The sequence below is a fragment of the Garra rufa genome, chromosome 1, assembly GCF_049309525.1.
Source record: "Garra rufa chromosome 1, GarRuf1.0, whole genome shotgun sequence".
In the NCBI taxonomy this organism is placed as follows: domain Eukaryota; kingdom Metazoa; phylum Chordata; class Actinopteri; order Cypriniformes; family Cyprinidae; genus Garra; species Garra rufa.
In genome coordinates this window covers 10,934,556-10,953,419 of record NC_133361.1, presented here as the reverse complement: position 1 = coordinate 10,953,419, position 18,864 = coordinate 10,934,556, and the positions used below count along the sequence as shown (strand labels likewise).

General features: G+C 37.8%; 3 protein-coding genes across 3 annotated transcripts in view; 2 read left to right on the top strand and 1 right to left on the bottom strand.

Annotated features, from left to right (window-relative positions):
• Window positions 1-18,864, top strand: part of LOC141330426 (uncharacterized) — a 392,843-nt gene that overhangs the window by 92,770 nt on the left and 281,209 nt on the right. The gene's annotated exons all lie outside the window — the stretch shown is intronic.
• LOC141346563 (uncharacterized) overlaps window positions 1-18,864 on the top strand; it is a 48,639-nt gene that overhangs the window by 15,715 nt on the left and 14,060 nt on the right. Inside the window, 2 exon segments of the mRNA XM_073851507.1 lie at window positions 5,372-6,258; window positions 6,735-7,001. Coding sequence (XP_073707608.1) covers window positions 5,372-6,258; window positions 6,735-7,001 — 1,154 coding nt within the window.
• Window positions 14,743-18,540, bottom strand: LOC141330336 (uncharacterized). The gene is made up of 2 exons (XM_073835517.1): window positions 18,205-18,540; window positions 14,743-16,148 (listed from the first exon to the last, which is right to left on the bottom strand). The coding sequence occupies exons 1-2, from the start codon at window positions 18,362-18,364 to the stop codon at window positions 14,968-14,970; spliced, it is 1,341 nt and encodes a 446-aa protein (XP_073691618.1). The 5' UTR covers window positions 18,365-18,540; the 3' UTR covers window positions 14,743-14,967.

The window sequence follows — 18,864 nt, the reverse complement described above, 5'->3', positions numbered from 1 at the left end:
AGTGTACCGGTGATCCGAAAGAAAGCGATTCTCGTTCAGTGTACCGGTGATCCGAAAGAAAGCGGTTCTCGTTCAGTGTACCGGTGATCCGAAAGAAAGCGATTCTCGTTCAGTGTACCGGTGATCCGAAAGAAAGCGATTCTCGTTCAGTGTACTGGTGACCTGAAAGAAAGCGATTCTCGTTCAGTGTACTGGTGATCCGAAAGAAAGCGATTCTCGTTCAGTGTACCGGTGATCCGAAAGAAAGCGATTCTCGTTCAGTGTACCGGTGATCCGAAAGAAAGCGATTCTCGTTCAGTGTACCGGTGATCCGAAAGAAAGCGGTTCTCGTTCAGTGTACTGGTGATCCGAAAGAAAGCGATTCTCGTTCAGTGTACTGGTGATCCGAAAGAAAGCGATTCTCGTTCAGTGTACCGGTGATCCGAAAGAAAGCGATTCTCGTTCAGTGTACCGGTGATCCGAAAGAAAGCGGTTCTCGTTCAGTGTACTGGTGATCCGAAAGAAAGCGATTCTCGTTCAGTGTACTGGTGATCCGAAAGAAAGCGATTCTCGTTCAGTGTACTGGTGATCCGAAAGAAAGCGATTCTCGTTCAGTGTACCGGTGATCCGAAAGAAAGCGATTCTCGTTCAGTGTACTGGTGATCCGAAAGAAAGCGATTCTCGTTCAGTGTACTGGTGATCCGAAAGAAAGCGATTCTCGTTCAGTGTACTGGTGATCCGAAAGAAAGCGATTCTCGTTCAGTGTACCGGTGATCCGAAAGAAAGCGATTCTCGTTCAGTGTACTGGTGATCCGAAAGAAAGCGATTCTCGTTCAGTGTACCGGTGATCCGAAAGAAAGCGATTCTCGTTCAGTGTACTGGTGATCCGAAAGAAAGCGATTCTCGTTCAGTGTACTGGTGATCCGAAAGAAAGCGGTTCTCGTTCAGTGTACTGGTGATCCGAAAGAAAGCGGTTCTCGTTCAGTGTACTGGTGATCCGAAAGAAAGCGGTTCTCGTTCAGTGTACTGGTGATCCGAAAGAAAGCGGTTCTCGTTCAGTGTACTGGTGATCCGAAAGAAAGCGGTTCTCGTTCAGTGTACTGGTGATCCGAAAGAAAGCGGTTCTCGTTCAGTGTACTGGTGATCCGAAAGAAAGCGATTCTCGTTCAGTGTACCGGTGATCCGAAAGAAAGCGATTCTCGTTCAGTGTACTGGTGATCCGAAAGAAAGCGATTCTCGTTCAGTGTACTGGTGATCCGACAACCGCTGCAACCGATTCATGACTCGTCTCGAGAACGACAACCGCTCTGGCAGCTGCTCTGCTCATGCGCATCATCAGCTCTCTTTTCACAGCCGTTCAAAAACTGTTTGATTTACTGAATAACTCGGGAAATTGATTTGTTTTGAATCAGAGGGAGTGTCAGACACGTTAAAAAGTAAAAACCTTTAAGTAATTTGTGGATTAGTGCTTACTAGAGACGCAAACCGTTTCAAACGATTCAGTTCGATTTGGTGAACTGGTTCAACCGGTTCACTAAGAAGATCCGGTTAAATAGAACGATTCGTTCGCGAACCGGACATCACTATGCCAAAATCATCAATATTAAAACAATTAAAGGCTTGAACTACTTCAGTTGTGAGTAATGAATCTTAAATATATGAAAATCTAATGTTTATCAGTACATTACAGAAAATAATGAACTTTATCCCAATATGCAAATTTTTTGAAAAGGACCTGTATTTCCATATAAATGCACGGCTAATTTGTTTCTTTTGTCGCAAGTGTAAAACAATATTAACCTTCTAGTTGTAAAAAGAGAGAGATATGGAGTCCATTCATTCGCATTCGGTGATTGATTCTTCTTGACTGGCAAGACGGCTGCGAGCGGAAACTCAAACAGTGAAAGTGAGTTGTTCAAAACCTTACTTTTTAGTAAACTCTGTGTACATCCATGTATATCCATTCCACACATTTTCCGACAAAGGTCGTCCTAATGATTCCCAGTTTGGTTAAAGATAATTAAAGCAACAGTTTTTAAAAAACGAAAAGAATATGTCAAAGTACGGTATTTGGGGTAAAAGTCGCCCCTGCTGCTGTTGGGGCTAAAGGCACAATAATTTACAAGATAATTAATAGATGACTGACTTTTCAATTTGTTGACGTGACATGGTTCGATTCATATGGTAAATATCATTATTTTTGTGGTTGTCCACCTAGAGATAATCACCAGGTTTATAATGAAACCATTATATTTAGAAACGTGAGAAGACATATCTTATACAAACATTACCGCGGGAAGTAGGGGTACTTTCGAACAAGTGTAATGTCAACATTATTTATAAAAAAAAATATTATTTTGTGCTGTTGAGTCTTTTAAGCCGTGATTGTGATACACGATTTTATGGTGAAATTGTTATATTTTATGTTAATCAGGTCAATTTTGATGAAGAACAAAGCACAGTGGCTTTAATCCAGCATAAGCGGCGCATCAAAAATAGACTAGTGCCGAAACGATCGCGGCACTGACTACTGCTTTGCTCCTGCTACGCACCGCCTCTGCATGCGGTATGAATGCTCTAATCTGTTAACGTGGGTGCCCAAAAAAAAAAAAAAAAAGGCGCTGAGTACATGTTCAGTGTGAATAACCATGGTAACACCATTTTCAGGTAAGTTAGTCCCTATATTCACACAAATATTATATAAAAAAGCTCCCGACACTTTTCTTACTTATAACTGACATGTTTCTGTTGAATAGTTACTTTATAGATATCGTTTAGTGACATCGAAAAATCCGTTAGCATCTCTCTTTTTCAGACCAGGTAACGTTAGGCCAACTCTGTATATTGAGCTCTTATTAATGAAACCTTTGAGTTTTATTCACACATTTATGTGTAGATGGGAGGGTTTGATAGCTTTGTAAAGGTTTTGCCGGCAATTTGTCAATGGATATTGAAGTTGGGCCCGTTTTTTTTTTTTTATCTTAAAAATGTGCGCTGAACTAAGCGCAAATTAACTGAATCTAGTTAGTTCAAACGTGATTATATCTTTAATGGTAAAAATATCATTGATAAATAATTGTACTGTGATTTCAGGGGTAAATCTACAACAGATGAGAAGCTCTAGGATATCTGAATTCCTGAAGGGAGCTGCCGACAGAGAAACATGGGTAAGCTAAGAAAGCACATCAAGTTATTTCAAGGTTTTGACATCCAACACATGAGTGACTGATGAAAAAATTTATCTTATTGCTGTGATCAAATCTGAATTTTCAGCATCCATAGGCCAGTCTTGGGTGTCACATCATTATTCAGAAATATCTAATTTTCTGCTCAAGAAATATTTTTGATTCATGTTTTGTTTTTGTTTTTCTCAAGATTTGTTGATTAATATAAAGTTTAAAATGAAGTGTTTATTTGAAACTAAAATCTTGACTCTCACTTCTCATCAATTGAATGCATCCTTGCATTTAACAATGAATCTTTTTATTTTTTTTATTTTTTTTTTTTACATATATAGTAATCAGAAATGTTTCTTGAGCAGCAAATCAGCATATCAGAATTCATTTTGCAGGATTATGTGAAACTGATTTTTTTTTAAGTTTTTTAAGTTGCTTTGACACAACTTGTATTGTAAAAAGTGCTGTATAAATAAATAATCTTGAAGACTGCTGAAAATTCAGCTGTGACCACAGCAATCAATTATATTTTAACAAATTAAAAAAAAAATTGTTCTCTTGAATTGTAATATAATTTCACAATGTTATTGTTTTACTACTGTTTTTATTTTATAAATATGGTGAGTATAAGAGACTTCTTTGAAAGATGCAAAAATTCTGCTGACCCTAGAATTTAAACAGTTGTGTAAATTACAGTTTAGATGTTCCTCCCATTTCAGTGATACTGTGGCATACGTAGTCCATTCCATAGAGACAAATAATATGCTTACTATGGGATTTAGAATAAAATTAGATTGCGATTTAACCAAATAATAACAAAGTAAGCTAATTAATCTCACAAAACTCTGGACTTTTGATAGTACCCAGGATATTGAAGTCCAGTAAAGGAGGCAAAGTTTTTTTTTTTTTTTCACATTTAACTCTTAAACCCTTGAACAGTCTGATAATGTTTGGGGCTGAGGCACACTCTTTCTGATTTTATCTAGATTAAAAATGCATCTTTTTAGCCAAGCATTCACATAAAACATCTCATAACCTCCTACTCCAGTGATGAAATAGTAATAAATGCACATGATCATCTTCTGCCTGAAATAATATGAACAGCATCTATGCTAATCCTTCTTCTTCTGTTATCCTGTTTCTATCTCTCAGGTTGCCCAACCCAGTGTTACTACAGTTTGGACCCAGACTCACTTGTGGTGACTTCAAAATCATCCTGCATCATCTTTGCATGTTCACTTTGTAAACACTGGGTTGGTTCTTCTGTCGTTATGCAGGACTATTTTGAAGTTGGAGGAGAAAATGAGTTGGGAGAACCAGAAAAAACAGGCAGACCTAGACAAGACTGGCATTTGAGGTTAAAAAGTATATAAATTGTACAGAAAATAACTGTTGTTTAGAGTCCTTTGAAGATTCATTTAAACTGCATTTTCGAAGTTCTCTTTTCTTTACAACTGAAGAAAGGAAGACATGAATATCTTGGATGACAAGAGGGTGAGTACATTTACCTGTACATTGTTTGTTCCGGAAGTAAACTAATTATTTAAGTAGCATGAGTATATTTGTATAAGTGACCAAACATTCATTATATGGGTCAAAATTATATTTTTTTCATTTATGCCAAAAATCATTAGGATATTAATTTAAGATCATATTTCATGAATATATTTTGTAAATTTCCTACTGTAGATATACATTATTTATTTATTTTTTTATACATATTTATTTTTATAATATACACATAAACCTAATATACAATTTATTGTTACATATCTTCAATGTATGTAGTTTTGTCAATATTTCAACATAGTCTAAGATGTTTGTGTTTTTAATGTATGTCAGTATTATTAATAAACTTACAATGGTTATTAAGAGTTGTGTACTTGATTCATTATTGCATTAAATAATTTTGTTTTATATAATTATAACTATCCAAGTATATTAGATGATGTCTTAAAAGATTAATACGACCAGTGGACCGACCGTGGACTGCCAGCATAGAAAAAAAAAAAAAAGAAAGCATACCCATGCGATAAATGTGAGAGGAGTTTCAAACATTCATCAAACCTTAAGAGTCACATGATGATCCACACCGGAGAGAAGCCGTTCATGTGTGATCAGTGTGAAAAGAGATACTCAAACAAACAAAGCTTTCGGTGTCACATGAGAGTTCATACAGGAGTGAAGCCATTTATGTGTTGTGAGTGTGGAAAAAGTTTCATGGACATAAAAGACACATAAAAATCCACACTGGAGAGAAGCCGTTCACGTGCGATCAGTGCGGAAATAGCTTTAAAGAAAAAATTAACTTTAATAGACACATGAGGATCCACACTGGAGAGAGGCCTTTCACATGTGAGCAATGTGGGAAGAGTTTCACAGATTCAGAGTACCTTAAGATTCACATGAGGATCCACACCGGAGAGAAGCCGTTCAAGTGTGATCAGTGTGAAAAGAGATTCTCAGTTAAGAATAGACTTATGATTCACATGAGAATCCACACCGGAGAGAAACCATATGCATGTGATCAATGTGGAAGAAGATTTACAAACAAATCATGTCTTGGGCTTCACATGAGGATCCACACTGGAGAGAAGCCATTCATGTGTGAACAGTGTGAAAAGACATTTTCAATTAAAAAAAATCTTAAACATCACATGAGAATCCACACCGGAGAGAAGCCGTTCACATGTGATCACTGCGTAAAAACATTTGTTCATGCATCAAACCTGAAGAAACACCTAACAGTTCACACGAAGGAGAAGCCGCATTCCTGTTCTGAATGTGGAAAGAGTTTTTCACTGCCGCAAAGTTTAAAAATACATCAGAAAATACATACAGGTGTGAAAGATTATATGTGCTTTGAGTGTGACAAGACTTTTATTTCAGCGAAACGGTTAAAACAGCATGAGAGGATTCACACTGAAAAAAAAAAAAAACTTAAATAGTGTTCATATTGTGACAAAAGATTCAATCTGTTTGGAAATATGAAAGCACATCAGATGATCCACAGCAGTGAGAAGCTGCACACATGTGATCAGTGCAAAACCTGTTTTGCTTATAAAAGTCACCTGAAGATGCACATGAAGATCCATCCCAGATAGCAAAATGACTCCAGAATGGATCTGTGCCAGAGGTACCACAAGATCCGGAACGGATCCGCAAAACGGGTCTGTATCGGAGTCCACTTGCACAGCACAACGGATCCGGAACGGACAAGGATTCCGGATCCGAACGGGACCCGTTCCAGACCCCACCCGTATCCGCTAATAAAGCTGTTAATCCGGCCCGGATCCGATCTGGACCCGTTCATTAGTACACTGCTAAAAAACAAACAAAGGTATCACTAAAATAACACATCCTAGATCTGAATGAATGAAATATTCTTATTAAAAACTTTGCCCTTACATAGTTGAATGTCCTGACAAAAATCACACAAAAATTATCAATGAAAATCTAATTTATTAACCCATGGAACTCTGGATTTGAAGTCACACTCCAAATTGAAGTGGAAAAATACACTCCAGGCTGATCCAATTTTGATGTAATGTCCTTAAAACAAGTCAAAATGAGGCTCAGTAGTGTGTGTGGCCTCCCTACAACACCTGGGCATGCTCCTGATGAGGTGGCGGATGGTCTCCTGAGGGATCTCCTCCCAGACCTGGACTACAGCATCCGCCAACTCCTAGACAGTCGGTGGTGCAACGTGGTGTTGGTGGATGGAGCGAGATATGATGTCCCTGATGTGCTCAATTGGATTCAGGTCTGGGGAATGGGCGGGCCAGTCCATAGCATCAGTGCCTTCGTCTTGCAGGAACTGCTGACACACTCCAGCCACATGAGGAGGTCTAGCATTGTCTTGCATTAGGAGGAACCCAGGGCTAACCGCACCAGCATATGGTCTCACAAGGGGTCTCATCTCGGTACCTAATGGCAGTTACCTCTGACGAGCACATGGAGGGCTGTGCGGCCCTCCAAAGAAATGCCGCCCCACACCATTACTGACCCACTGCCAAACCGCTCATGCTGAAGGATGTTGCAGGCAGCAGAACGGTCTCTACGGTGTCTCCAGACTCTGTCACGTCTGTCACATGCTCAGTGTGAACCTGCTTTCATCTGTGAAGAGCACACGGTGCCAGTGGCGAATTTGCCAATCTTGGTGTTCTCTGGCAAATGCCAAACGTCCTGCATGTTGTTGGGCTGTAAGCACAACCCCCACCTGTGAACGTCGGGCCCTCATACCACTCTAATGGAGTCTGTTTCTGACCGTTTGAGCAAACACATGCACTGGAGGTCATTTTGCAGGGTTCTGGCAGTGCTCCTCCTGTTCCTCCTTGCACAAAGGCGGAGGTAGCAGTCCTGCTAATGGGTTGTTCCCCTCCTAAGGCCTCCTCCACATCACCTGATGTACTGGCCTGTCTCCTGGTAGCGCCTCCATGCTCTGGACACTACGCTGACAGACACAGCAAACCTTCTTGCCACTGCTCGCATTGATGTGCTATCCTGGATCAGCTGCACTACCTGAGCCACTTGTGTGGGTTGTAGGCTCCGTCTCATGCTACCACTAGTGTGAAGGCACCGCAAGCATTCAAAAGTGACCAAAACATTACTGTAATTAAAATACTTTTCCACTGAAAAAGTAGAGTAACTGATTCCTGTTCATTTTTAAGTATTTTAATTACAGTTACGTTTAATGTACTTGCGTTACACTGTAAAATAATTAAACTCGCTGAATATCATTATTTAATTTGATTAATTAATCTTCTAAATGTGAAAGTAAACTCTGCCGCTTTAGAATCGTTGAAGTGCAGGTGCACGTGATTTCGCGCAAGTTTGCTGCATACTCCTATGGTATTCTTAAAGGGGATGTTGGACTCGGCTGAAGCGAGTGGCTGTTTTGCGAAATGGAAATATGCCCATTACTTCAGTTTTCTGAAACAAGCAGACAAGAACATTACAGTAATATGTAAGCTATGTCCTGGGGAGAAAAAACTATCGGCCGCTGCGCTGTCAATAGCACGAGTACTCAAGCACCTGACACGGCAGCATAGACGAACACTTCTGTGTGATCCTTCATATTCGACGGATAAAACTGCGGCAACTCCTGCTAAACAGGCAAAACTTGATTTTACTTCGGTAGCGCAGAAAAGTGTCTGAATGAGCAAGGTTACAGTTCACTTTGTGGAAACACATGACATGATTACAAAAATGGTCATTAAAATGTTTTAAATATTAAAATATTGGATAGTATTATAAAAGCTCCTTGAAATTCTAAATAACATTTTAGATTTGTTTAAATAAAGTAAAACATTTATTGAACTCATTGTTTTAAATTAAGTTTGACGTTTACAGGTTGATACATGTCATGTTTAACTTTTCTTAAGTTTCTTAAGAATAATATATATTTTTTGTTATTCTGGAATTGTGTTTCTTACCGAAAGAAGGTTACATTTCTTACAAAAAAGTTTATTATTATAGAATGTTTTCATAGAATGTAATATAGATTATTAAAAAAGCTAAAATGCTAAACTATTTAATGTTTGACTCATGTTTTATTTAATTATCTATTATTTAATTAGAGTTTAATAAGTTTAATAAGTTTAATTTAAGAAAGTTTAATTTCTATTTTTTGTCCACTCAAGGTTTATAGGGATTTTAAGAAGTATTTAGTTAAATTACTTATTGAGTATTTAAGTTACTTTTTAGACACAGTAATTAGATAAGTATTTTAAATACAACATTGATGAAGTAATTAGTAATTAGTAATTAATTACTTTTTTAAAGTAACTTACCCAACACTGGTGGTCACCACCTGCAGAACCATTCCTTTATTGGGGATGTCTTGCTAATTGCCTATAATTTCCGCCTGTTGTCTATTCCATTTGCACAACAGCATGTGACATTGATTGTCAATCATCGTTGCTTCCTAAGTGGGCAATTTGATTGCACAGAAGTGTGATTGACTTGGAGTTACATTGTGTTGTTTAAGAGTTCCTTTTATTTTTTTGAGCAGTGTAGATAATTTGGTCTGAATACCTTATAGGTTTCTCATTCAAAACTAATCTGGGCAAAACTACCTACAGAAATATCTACAATCTGTAGACTAAACAGACTAGATTGCTCTATAAAAGCTTGCCTATTTAAAATGTTAAATCATTAAATCATTCAAAACTTCTAAATCTAAATTAATAATTTTAGCCAGAATTAAACTATAAAAATAGTTTATTACATACTGTAAATATATTCACAGCAATTGCCTATTTACACAGTTCTATTATGTATACACTGAATAGAACAAATAAAACACAATGGAAATTGTACCAAGAACTTTGTTTTGCTTTTTTCCCACTTCGTTTTATAGTTATTTTTACATTTATTACTTTTAGATTTATTATAAATTAGAAAATTTGTGAATGCATATTGATCAGAATTCAGTATTTGAGCATGCACACCTAACAACTCTGGAGTTCTTCTAGGCGATGAATCAAAACACCTGATTAAAAAAATTGTATTCATAAGTTCAACTGAAACAAGTGTGATTGGTTATAATGCTTAATGCTGCAGACTGCACTCAAAAAAGGATTTGATGCAGTGTAATTAAGCAAATCTACTAAAAAAAATGCTACGATCAACACATCATTCATTTCACTAGGCAGTCGATCTGGTTTACTGCTACTATTACTTAAGCTAAATCAATTGTATACCTGTGGAATTGTTCTCATACGGCACACACAGTGTTCAACTAATATAGATCCTCATCGCAGACCAACAGTAGAATTGCATATTTGGCTTCGATTGACTGTAGATCTTTACATTCTCAAGCTTTTTAAATCAACCTGGTATGAATGAGAAACCATTTCTTATGAATAATAATAATAATAATAATTTGTTACATTTATATAGCGCTTTTCTAGACACTCAAAGCGCTTTACAGTGTCAGGGGTATCTCCTCATCCACCACCAGTGTGCTGCATCCACCTGGATGATGCGACGGCAGCCATAGTGCGCCAGAACGCCCACCAGCTTACTGGTGGAGAGGAGACAAGGTGATGAAGCCAATTGGAATATGGGGATGATTCGGGGGCCATGATGGTCAGAGGCCAATGGGCAAATTTGGCCAGGATGCCGAGGTCACACCTCTACTCTTTTCAAAAGACATTCTGGGATTTTTAATGACCACAGAGAGTCAGGACCTCAGTTTAACGTCTCATCCGAAGGACGGTGCTTTTTGGCAGTATAGTGTCCCCGTCACTATACTGGGGTGCTAGGACCCACACAGACCTCAGTGTGAGCACCCCCTGCTGGCCTCACTAGCACCTCTTCCAGCAGCAACCTAGTTTCCCCAGGAGGTCTCCCATCCAGGTACTGACCAAGCTCAACCCTGCTTAGCTTCAGTGGGCGACCAGTCTTGGGCTGCAGGGTGATATGGCTGCTGTATGATTCAGTATGAAGGCTTATTTGTTTAGGGCCTTGAACAGAATCGACTCAAGAGAGTGATTCATTCCCAAATGGGCCATCATTCATGCCCATATACCCATCTTTACATGTAGTCTTAAAAGTACAATTTCTCCAAAAATCGACTCAAGTAAATGTACTCTGTAACTACCCACCTCTGTTAGCCAGGTAATATTTATATACATTTACTTCTTGGACTCCATCTGTTTGAAGGATTTTTTTCCCATTCATGCCCTCCCAGTTGATTTTCCCCCCAACATCATGATGAAACATGTGGGAGAGGATGTTCCATGTGACACGTTTTGTGTCATGGCCCCCAATAGTTGCCATGGAGGAAATCTAAAATGTAACAAAAATGTTGTAAAGTTTTTTTTTTGTTTTGTTTTTTGTTTTGTTTTTTAACAGAAGGAAATAAATGTCCATTGTTAATTACATTTTTTTCTTCTAAATACCTTGATGACCAAGTAACCCGTTTCCCCTGTGCTATACATTTAATGTAATGTAATAAATCTATATAACAGCATAGATCTAGACATCTTCATGAAAATACACTCTGGTATAAATATATCTGGTAGTATAAGGTCCTTGTGACAAGGTTTGGTTTCTGCATTACCACACCTTTAAATCTAGACCCATATGTAGAGGAACATAATTTGCACTACAAGAGGTGAGAGGTGATACTGTAGCTACAGCTATTTGAGTTCATTTGACAGCAAACCTAAAACTGCTATATTTACAGTATAAGTTATTTATTATAGACATAAAATTATTTTCTGGAAGACCGTTTTAACACAGTATGTGTTTTTTCACTCTTAAGATTGACCTTTAAATGTTAAAAAATAATACTTTTAACAGTAAAACACTGTAAAAATGCTAAAATGTAATGTAAACTTACACTGTAATGAGAAAAAAAAAAAAAAAAAACTCACCACACTCAATTTCATTTGATTACTGGAGGGATTTTTAAACCACTTTTTTTCCCTCTATTTATATAGCTCTTTTAACAATACAGATTGTGTCAAAGCAACTTTACAGTATTTAAACAGCATATATTTGGCATAAAAGGAGCAGGTGGTTTTGTTTATGATTTTGGTTGGACCCCTGGGTCTCTTGTTTTGATGGCCTTCCTCCTCACCCTCATCATCTGAGTCTGCAGATGCTATTATTAATTACATAAACGTCCAAAGAAATGGAGTTGTAAATTAGTGCAATTAGATGAAAATTTTGTGACAATCCTGTTGTAGGTAAGAGTATGATGATTACTAGTAATTTATCATTACCTGGAGCACCTCTGCCAAAAAAAAAAAAAAGAAAAAAAAAAAATTCAAATGATGCTGGTATACACCATATGAGAACAATTCACAATAGAATAGCTGAAAAAGAATTTGCTATTTAATACAATTTAAACGTATAAGTTAATAATAATAATAATAATAATAATAATAATAAAAAAAAAAAATCACCCACTTCCAGAGACCCATGTTAAAATGCTCAATTGCACCGCAAAGTGGTTTGGGCCTATATAGCTAATTATATAGCTATATAGACACTTTTTTCTGCTGTAAAGTTGGGCATTTTAACATAGGAAGTCTATGGGGCTGACTCCCTTTTGCACTTCCATGCTGGTTTAAAGAGAGAAACCAGATGGTTGCCGCTTAGGCTTTCTCTGTGTGGTGGCTTTCAGTTTATCATATGATAACACTAAATTAGACCAAATTTAGAGGTCAAAAAGGTAACGTAGAATATAAAGGAACATATTCATATATACTTATGTCGGTTCTTTGGTTCGATTCTCCACCTCTTCCTCTTCAGACTGTAGATCTGATATGTTACAGATCAGGTTCCTCTGAATTTTTTACAGCCCTGTTCACTCTTTCATCACTTCAGTAGTTTGGCCAATAGACAACTCAATCACTGAACCACATTTGTGGCACCACTGCTGCAGTTTTGTTGATCAGGAACTTAATTAAGTGGAACATCCTTAACGAACAAAGATTGAAACAAACAGCACAATATAACTTTGTTTCAAGAATACTATGTAATACATTATATAAGCCGCTTTTCCACTATCGGGCCGAACCGTTCATAAAACAGTTGGGTACAGTTCCAGTTGTGTTTCCACCTGAGCCTGGTACGGCACGGAACGATTCTCGGCCCGGAATTCTCGGCACGGTTAGACAACCGTGCTGAACCGGGCTGGTAAAATGTGTGTGCATGATGTCGCCACGCTGTTGCCTGGCTACCAGTTTCTCTATGGCTCTGTCTAAGGCTAAGCGGATGCGCAGTAAGCAGATATGGTAAATATAAATATAAATGGCTGAGACACTTTGGTCTGTGGATGAAACATTTGCTCTAATATTTATATTTGGACAGAAAGAAAAATTCAAGAACAGCTGGAGGGTGAAAAGAGAAACGAAAAGTTTTTAAAATTATAGCACAGTGTCTTGCAGAGAAGGGCATTAAGAAAAGTTCAAAACAGTGCCGGGAAAAAATAAAAAAACTCAAACATACATATTGCATCCAAAAGGACAATAACAGTAGAAGCGGGGCTGTCTACTCTTGCGTTACCAAGGCAACGATTTGACGCATTTGTATTTACATTCCAAAGAGTTCCGTTATCTGCACCACAGTGGAAAATCAAACCGTATCTGTGCTGACTGGCCCGGATCGCCACGGAACAGAGCGGTTAAGCATTGAGAACGGTTCGGCCCGATAGTGGAAAAGCAGCTATAGTCATTGTTAATCTATTGATGTGGTATATGCAGGTATTGCAAAGATTTTCATGAGAAATGTGTAGAAATACAAATAAAGTGCAAAATTATTAGTGAATGAGACCCAGTGATTTGCTGATTACTACTTTTGAGTCAGTATGTTTACCTTGGGTTATTTCGCAAAGTGCATAGTTTATTGCAGATATCAGATTTGGGTCCATTTAAAAAACAAAATGGATATATGGTCAACAATACGCAATGAAGCATCAAGACCTGCTGTGCAATATGTGGCCTTATTGCACTCAGTTGATTCAACAGTGAACTGAAAAAAATAAAATAAAAAGATTTTCAACACATTAAACACAAGCAACTTATCACACAAAGTACTTACAGTCATTTGTTATCCAGTGTCAGACTGCAGCGTTCGTGGTGATGCATGGTGATTATTTTTGTGTCTTTCTCTCTGACCCTCATTTTGCATAAACACTTGTCCGGTTTAAACTAATGTGCAACCGCAACTAAATTCATACTGCTATTATTGGAACTCTAGAGATACAACTAAAACTACCATCAACACTATATCTACATTTTACCTACACAGCGGCTTATGAAAGGCACAGCTACTTTATGCAGACTGTGTGCATTTTACTGTGGATTGTACGGTGGCCGAGAGAGCTCAACGCGCTGCAACTTAAGAAAACACATGCAAACAGAAAAAAAAACGACAACAAATTAAGAAAACATCTTCATCAGTTTGACAACACGGGCACTGCAAATTCTCGCAATGCAAACACAAAATACGGAAACGCGCTGCAACTTCTCACAACACAACCAAACTGGAAATGCGCTGCGAACACAGGAACGTGCTGCAAATAGCACGGACCAAAACGGAAATGTTTCAGGGGGACCTCAAAAAGTGACGAACCCATCTGGGACCGTCACCTTTTAGTGATGTTGTACTATATCACTAAAAGGTGATAATTCACCGACAACACCTCTGCTCTGACCAACAGCCACTGAACAAATAACCAGGTCCCAAATGGGTTCGTCACCATTTGAGGTCCCCCTGAAACATTTGCATTGTGGTCCGTGCTATTTGCAGTGCGTTCCTGTGTTTGCAGCGCGTTCGTATGTTTGCAGCGCATTTCTGAGTTTGGTTGTGTTCTGAGAATTTGCAGCACGTTTCCGTGTTTTGTGTTTGCATTGCGAGGATTTGCAGCACCTGTGTTGTCAAACTGATGAAGATGTTTTCTTAATTTGTTGTTGTTGTTTTCTGTTTGCATGTGTTTAAGTTTCAGCGCGTTGAGCTCTCTCGGCCACCGTAGGATTGACTGTTTTGAAACTTATGGTAGTTGCATAGCCCCTAGACCTCAGTTATCACGAAAAAAGCCAGGACATTTCAGTTTTCACAATATGGGACCTTTAATGAAAGAGTAATGAAGAGTGACACATATGCATAAGACAATTAAACATAATATGACACTCACGGGAAACCACAGGGATATCCTTTCATGATGCCAAATGATATAAAAGAATAGAACCTTCCGAAAGTTGATCTGAATCTCACAGTTGAATCTGCTGGTTTTGAACTTTATTCTTGGAGAACATGACAGATTTATCCAGATGATATGTTATTGCTTGGTTCATTATTGTGTCACATTTGGTGAGGACACTGCATCAGACCGGAAAGTGCAGGATCTGAAGCTGATCGACTCACTGTGATAGTTTATTGTGTGTCTGTTTAGAGCAGATGAACACTTAAAACGCTTCCCACATGTAGTGCAGTGAAACTGTTTCTCTGTAGTGTGTATTTTCTCATGTCTGTTCAGCATTTCTGGCAGTCTGAATCTCTTGCCGCAGTGTGAACACACATACGGTTTCTCTCCAGTGTGTATTTTTTTTTCATGTCTTTTCAGCATTTCTGGCAGTCTGAATCTTTTGCCGCAGTGTGAACACACACAAGGTTTCTCTCCAGTGTGGATGCTCACGTGTCCGTTAAGGTGTACTTTTTGTGTAAAACTCTTCCCGCACTGATCACATGTGTAAGGTTTCTTTCCAGTGTGTATTTTCTCATGTCTTTTCAGCATTTCTGGCAGTCTGAATCTCTTGGCGCAGACTGAACACACACAGGGTTTCTCTCCAGTGTGGATGTTCATGTGTCCGTTAAGGTGTATTTTTTGTGCAAAACTCTTCCCGCACTGATCACAAGTGTAAGGTTTCTCTCCAGTGTGGGTCCTCTCATGTATTTTCAGGTCTCCTGTCCGACAGAATCTCCTGTCGCAGTGTGAACACTGGTAAGGTTTTTCTCCGGTGTGGATCCTCATGTGCAGTTTTAAACCGCTCGCCAAAGTAAAAGTCTTTCCACATTCAAAGCACGTGTAATCTTTCGCACCAGTATGAACTTTCTGATGTGCTTTCAAACTTTGTAGCAATGAAAAACTCCTTCCGCACAAATGGCATGAATGCGGTCTCTCGTTTGAATGAACTTTCAGGTGTGTCCTCAGGACTGAAGCCCACAAAAACGTTTTCCCGCATTGATCGCATGCGTACAGCTTCTCTCTAGTGTGGATGTTCATGTGATCCCTAAGGGTTGCTGAGTGTGGGAAACTCTTCCCGCACTGATCACAAGTGAACGGTTTCTCTCCAGTGTGAACTCTCATGTGAAGCTCAAGATTATAGTTGTTAATCAAAGTCTTTCCACACTGAGTGCAGGTGAAAGCTTTCTTAGCACTGCTTTCCTGTTCGGTTTGCGGGCAACTCACTTTGACATGATTTTTCTCATCAACTTCACTCAATTCTTCATTCTCCTCATAATCGTCAATCAACTCTGAAATAAAAGTAAAAACAATTCATTTTCAGAAACTCAAACAAAAGTTTAAAAGATAACTGTGAAACGACATTAAAAAGACCTTGATACAACAGCAGAAAGTAGGCCATTGCTATAATTTGATCTTCAAATTATTCTTAAATAATCCCATGTTTCTATAGGGAGAACTATCTGGTTATCTAACACACTTTCTGCATTTTTAACTTACCATTTTCCTATGTAATACTATAAAGCTGCTTTGACACAATCTGTATTGTTAATATCCCTATATAAATAAAGGTGATCTGATCTGACATACATGTTTTTTAAATTTAGACAGATTTTTTAAATAGATTTAAAATGTCCCACATGGCTTAAATGAAGCATGAAGTGAAGCAGCATCTTTTTTTTTTTTTTTTTCATTTCAACCAATTAAAGTGTGGTAATTAAAATGAATTAGGTTCGTTTATTAATAGGATGTTCTTTTCCCTGCCTCTTGTTCTATAGAGCCGACAGTCTAATAAAGAGACCATTACCATCTATCAGCATGAAACATTCAGTCCAAATTGCCAAGGCGCTTTCAAGTTGCATTTATACATAAGAATGCTTTGATTTGATCATCTTTACAGGTCCAATTGCATTAAAACATCTACGTTCTCCAAGTATCAGCCTAACTTGACTTTAACATACAAAAATAATTTATAAACACAAGCTTTTAGTAAGTTCCAAGTGACAAGATTGTTTCATTACAGGGAAGATTTATAAAAAAAATAAACATTTTATACAATTACAATAAAGCTCACCATTTATGGACTACAAATTTGTTAAAATCATTAATTTAAATAAAAAATTGAATGTGGCCTTTTTTTTTGCACTGTCTGGAATTTTATGACTGTCCCTTAATGGAGTCATATGGTGTGATTTCATGTTTTCCTTTGTTTTTGGGGTGTTACAGAATGTTTGTGCATATATAAGATCTGTAAAGTTCAAAGCTTTAAAGTGGTCCTATTATACTCCTAATATATACATGCGTTACATTTTGGAAGTAACTTGCCCAACACTGATTGGCTATGCATCGAGATGCATATCACATCAGCATCAGTCATGAGATGAACATCCCTACTATAGACTGAGCATGTAATACACGTGTGTGATGTAAAATTTGTAGCTTTTAAACTTTGGAATTTGCATTTTATTATTTGTTTTCAAAATTGTGCATCCATATACAGGTGCTGCTCATGTAATTAGAATATCATCAAAAAGTTGATTTATTTCACTAATTCCATTCAAGAAGTGAAAATAATGTATAGATTCATTCCGCACAGACTGATATATTTCAATTGTTTATTTCTATTAATTTTGATGACAACTAATGAAAACCCCAATTCAGTATCTCAGAAAATTAGAATATTGTGAAAAGGTTCAGTATTGAAGACACCTGGTACCACACTCTAATCAGCTAATTAACTCAAAACACCTGCAAAGGCCTTTAAATGGTCTCTCAGTCTAGTTCTGTAGGCTACTAGGGCAGACTGCTGATTTGACAGTTGTCCAAAAGACGACCACTGACCATTGAATAAATACCATTTAATTCCATTTTTAAAACATTTCCCCAAAACATAAATAAATAATAAAAAAATAATAAGCTATGATGGAATATGATCATGCATCTACGTCAAATTTACATATTACTTCACTTAGCCTATATATTAAATCACTCGTTCGTGTACATATTTCAATGAAAAATAGACCTTTCCACATTTCTCAATTAAGTAAACTAAAGCAGGGTAAATGTACAGATGTATACAGAAGATCTTAGTATTTTTTCCCATTACTATTTGGCCCCACAGTCAAGAAAAAAGGCAGACAAAAAAGGATAAAACATTTCATATTTGTGAAAGGGTAAAATTTACAAAATAAAGCCTTTAAACCTTTGTCCACAAAATGTTTAAGATTACTCTAATGTAAAAACAAAGTGAAGAGATGTGAAAACTGTTTAAGGATCAGCAAGCACCCTGTTAAGTCTTTGTTATTGTAATGTACCGCACACTCAGATGAATTAAGAATAAACACCAACCTCCTTGTTCCTCATGTTCTATTCTCCATGGTTCTGGTTCCTCGACTTTTATTATCAAGAGATCTGGTTCCTCTTGTTTTATTCTCCAGGAATCTGGTTCACTCGTGTCCTCCTCACTCTTCTCTTTAACAAACACCATCTTCACAGCAGCAGATCTCATTTCAGTTCTTCAGATATTCCAGCTTGTTTTTAAACTTAGTCACGACTGTGAGAATGAGAATATTACAGGTAACTTAATTTGCTGATCTGATCCAATGTTGTATCTTTCTAATAAAAAATAGCACATTTCAACTAACAGTTTGTAGCATCACAACAAACGAACAGCTCACAATGAAACGAAACCTCTTCCTCTTCCTCTGAGGTTGGCAAGCAAACGTGTGGGTGTTTTAGCGCCACCCGCTGCACTGGAATGTGAAGCTTCGAGAGGAGGGAATCCTCCCTTCAAGTCAAGTGCACCTGTCTGCAGCCTGCAGATCGAGGCGGGGCTGAATCTGGGGCGGGGCTGCACGTGTCGCCCCGCCCACAATCCTTCTCATTGGTAGTAGGTAAATTAATGACGTCGACGCAACATCCCTCCCACAACTCATCTCATTGGTTAGTGAAATGGATTGACGTCGCCAAATGCAGTTGGAAACTATACTTATGAATTATACGTTTAAT

Coding starts and splice junctions, on each gene's coding strand:
- LOC141330336 (XM_073835517.1), bottom strand. CDS start 18,364: ATGAGATCTGCTGCTGTGAAGATGGTGTTTGTTAAAGAGAAGAGTGAG. Junction 16,149..18,204: donor AGAACATGAGGAACAAGGAG/GTTGGTGTTTAT, acceptor CTTTTATTTCAG/AGTTGATTGACGATTATGAG.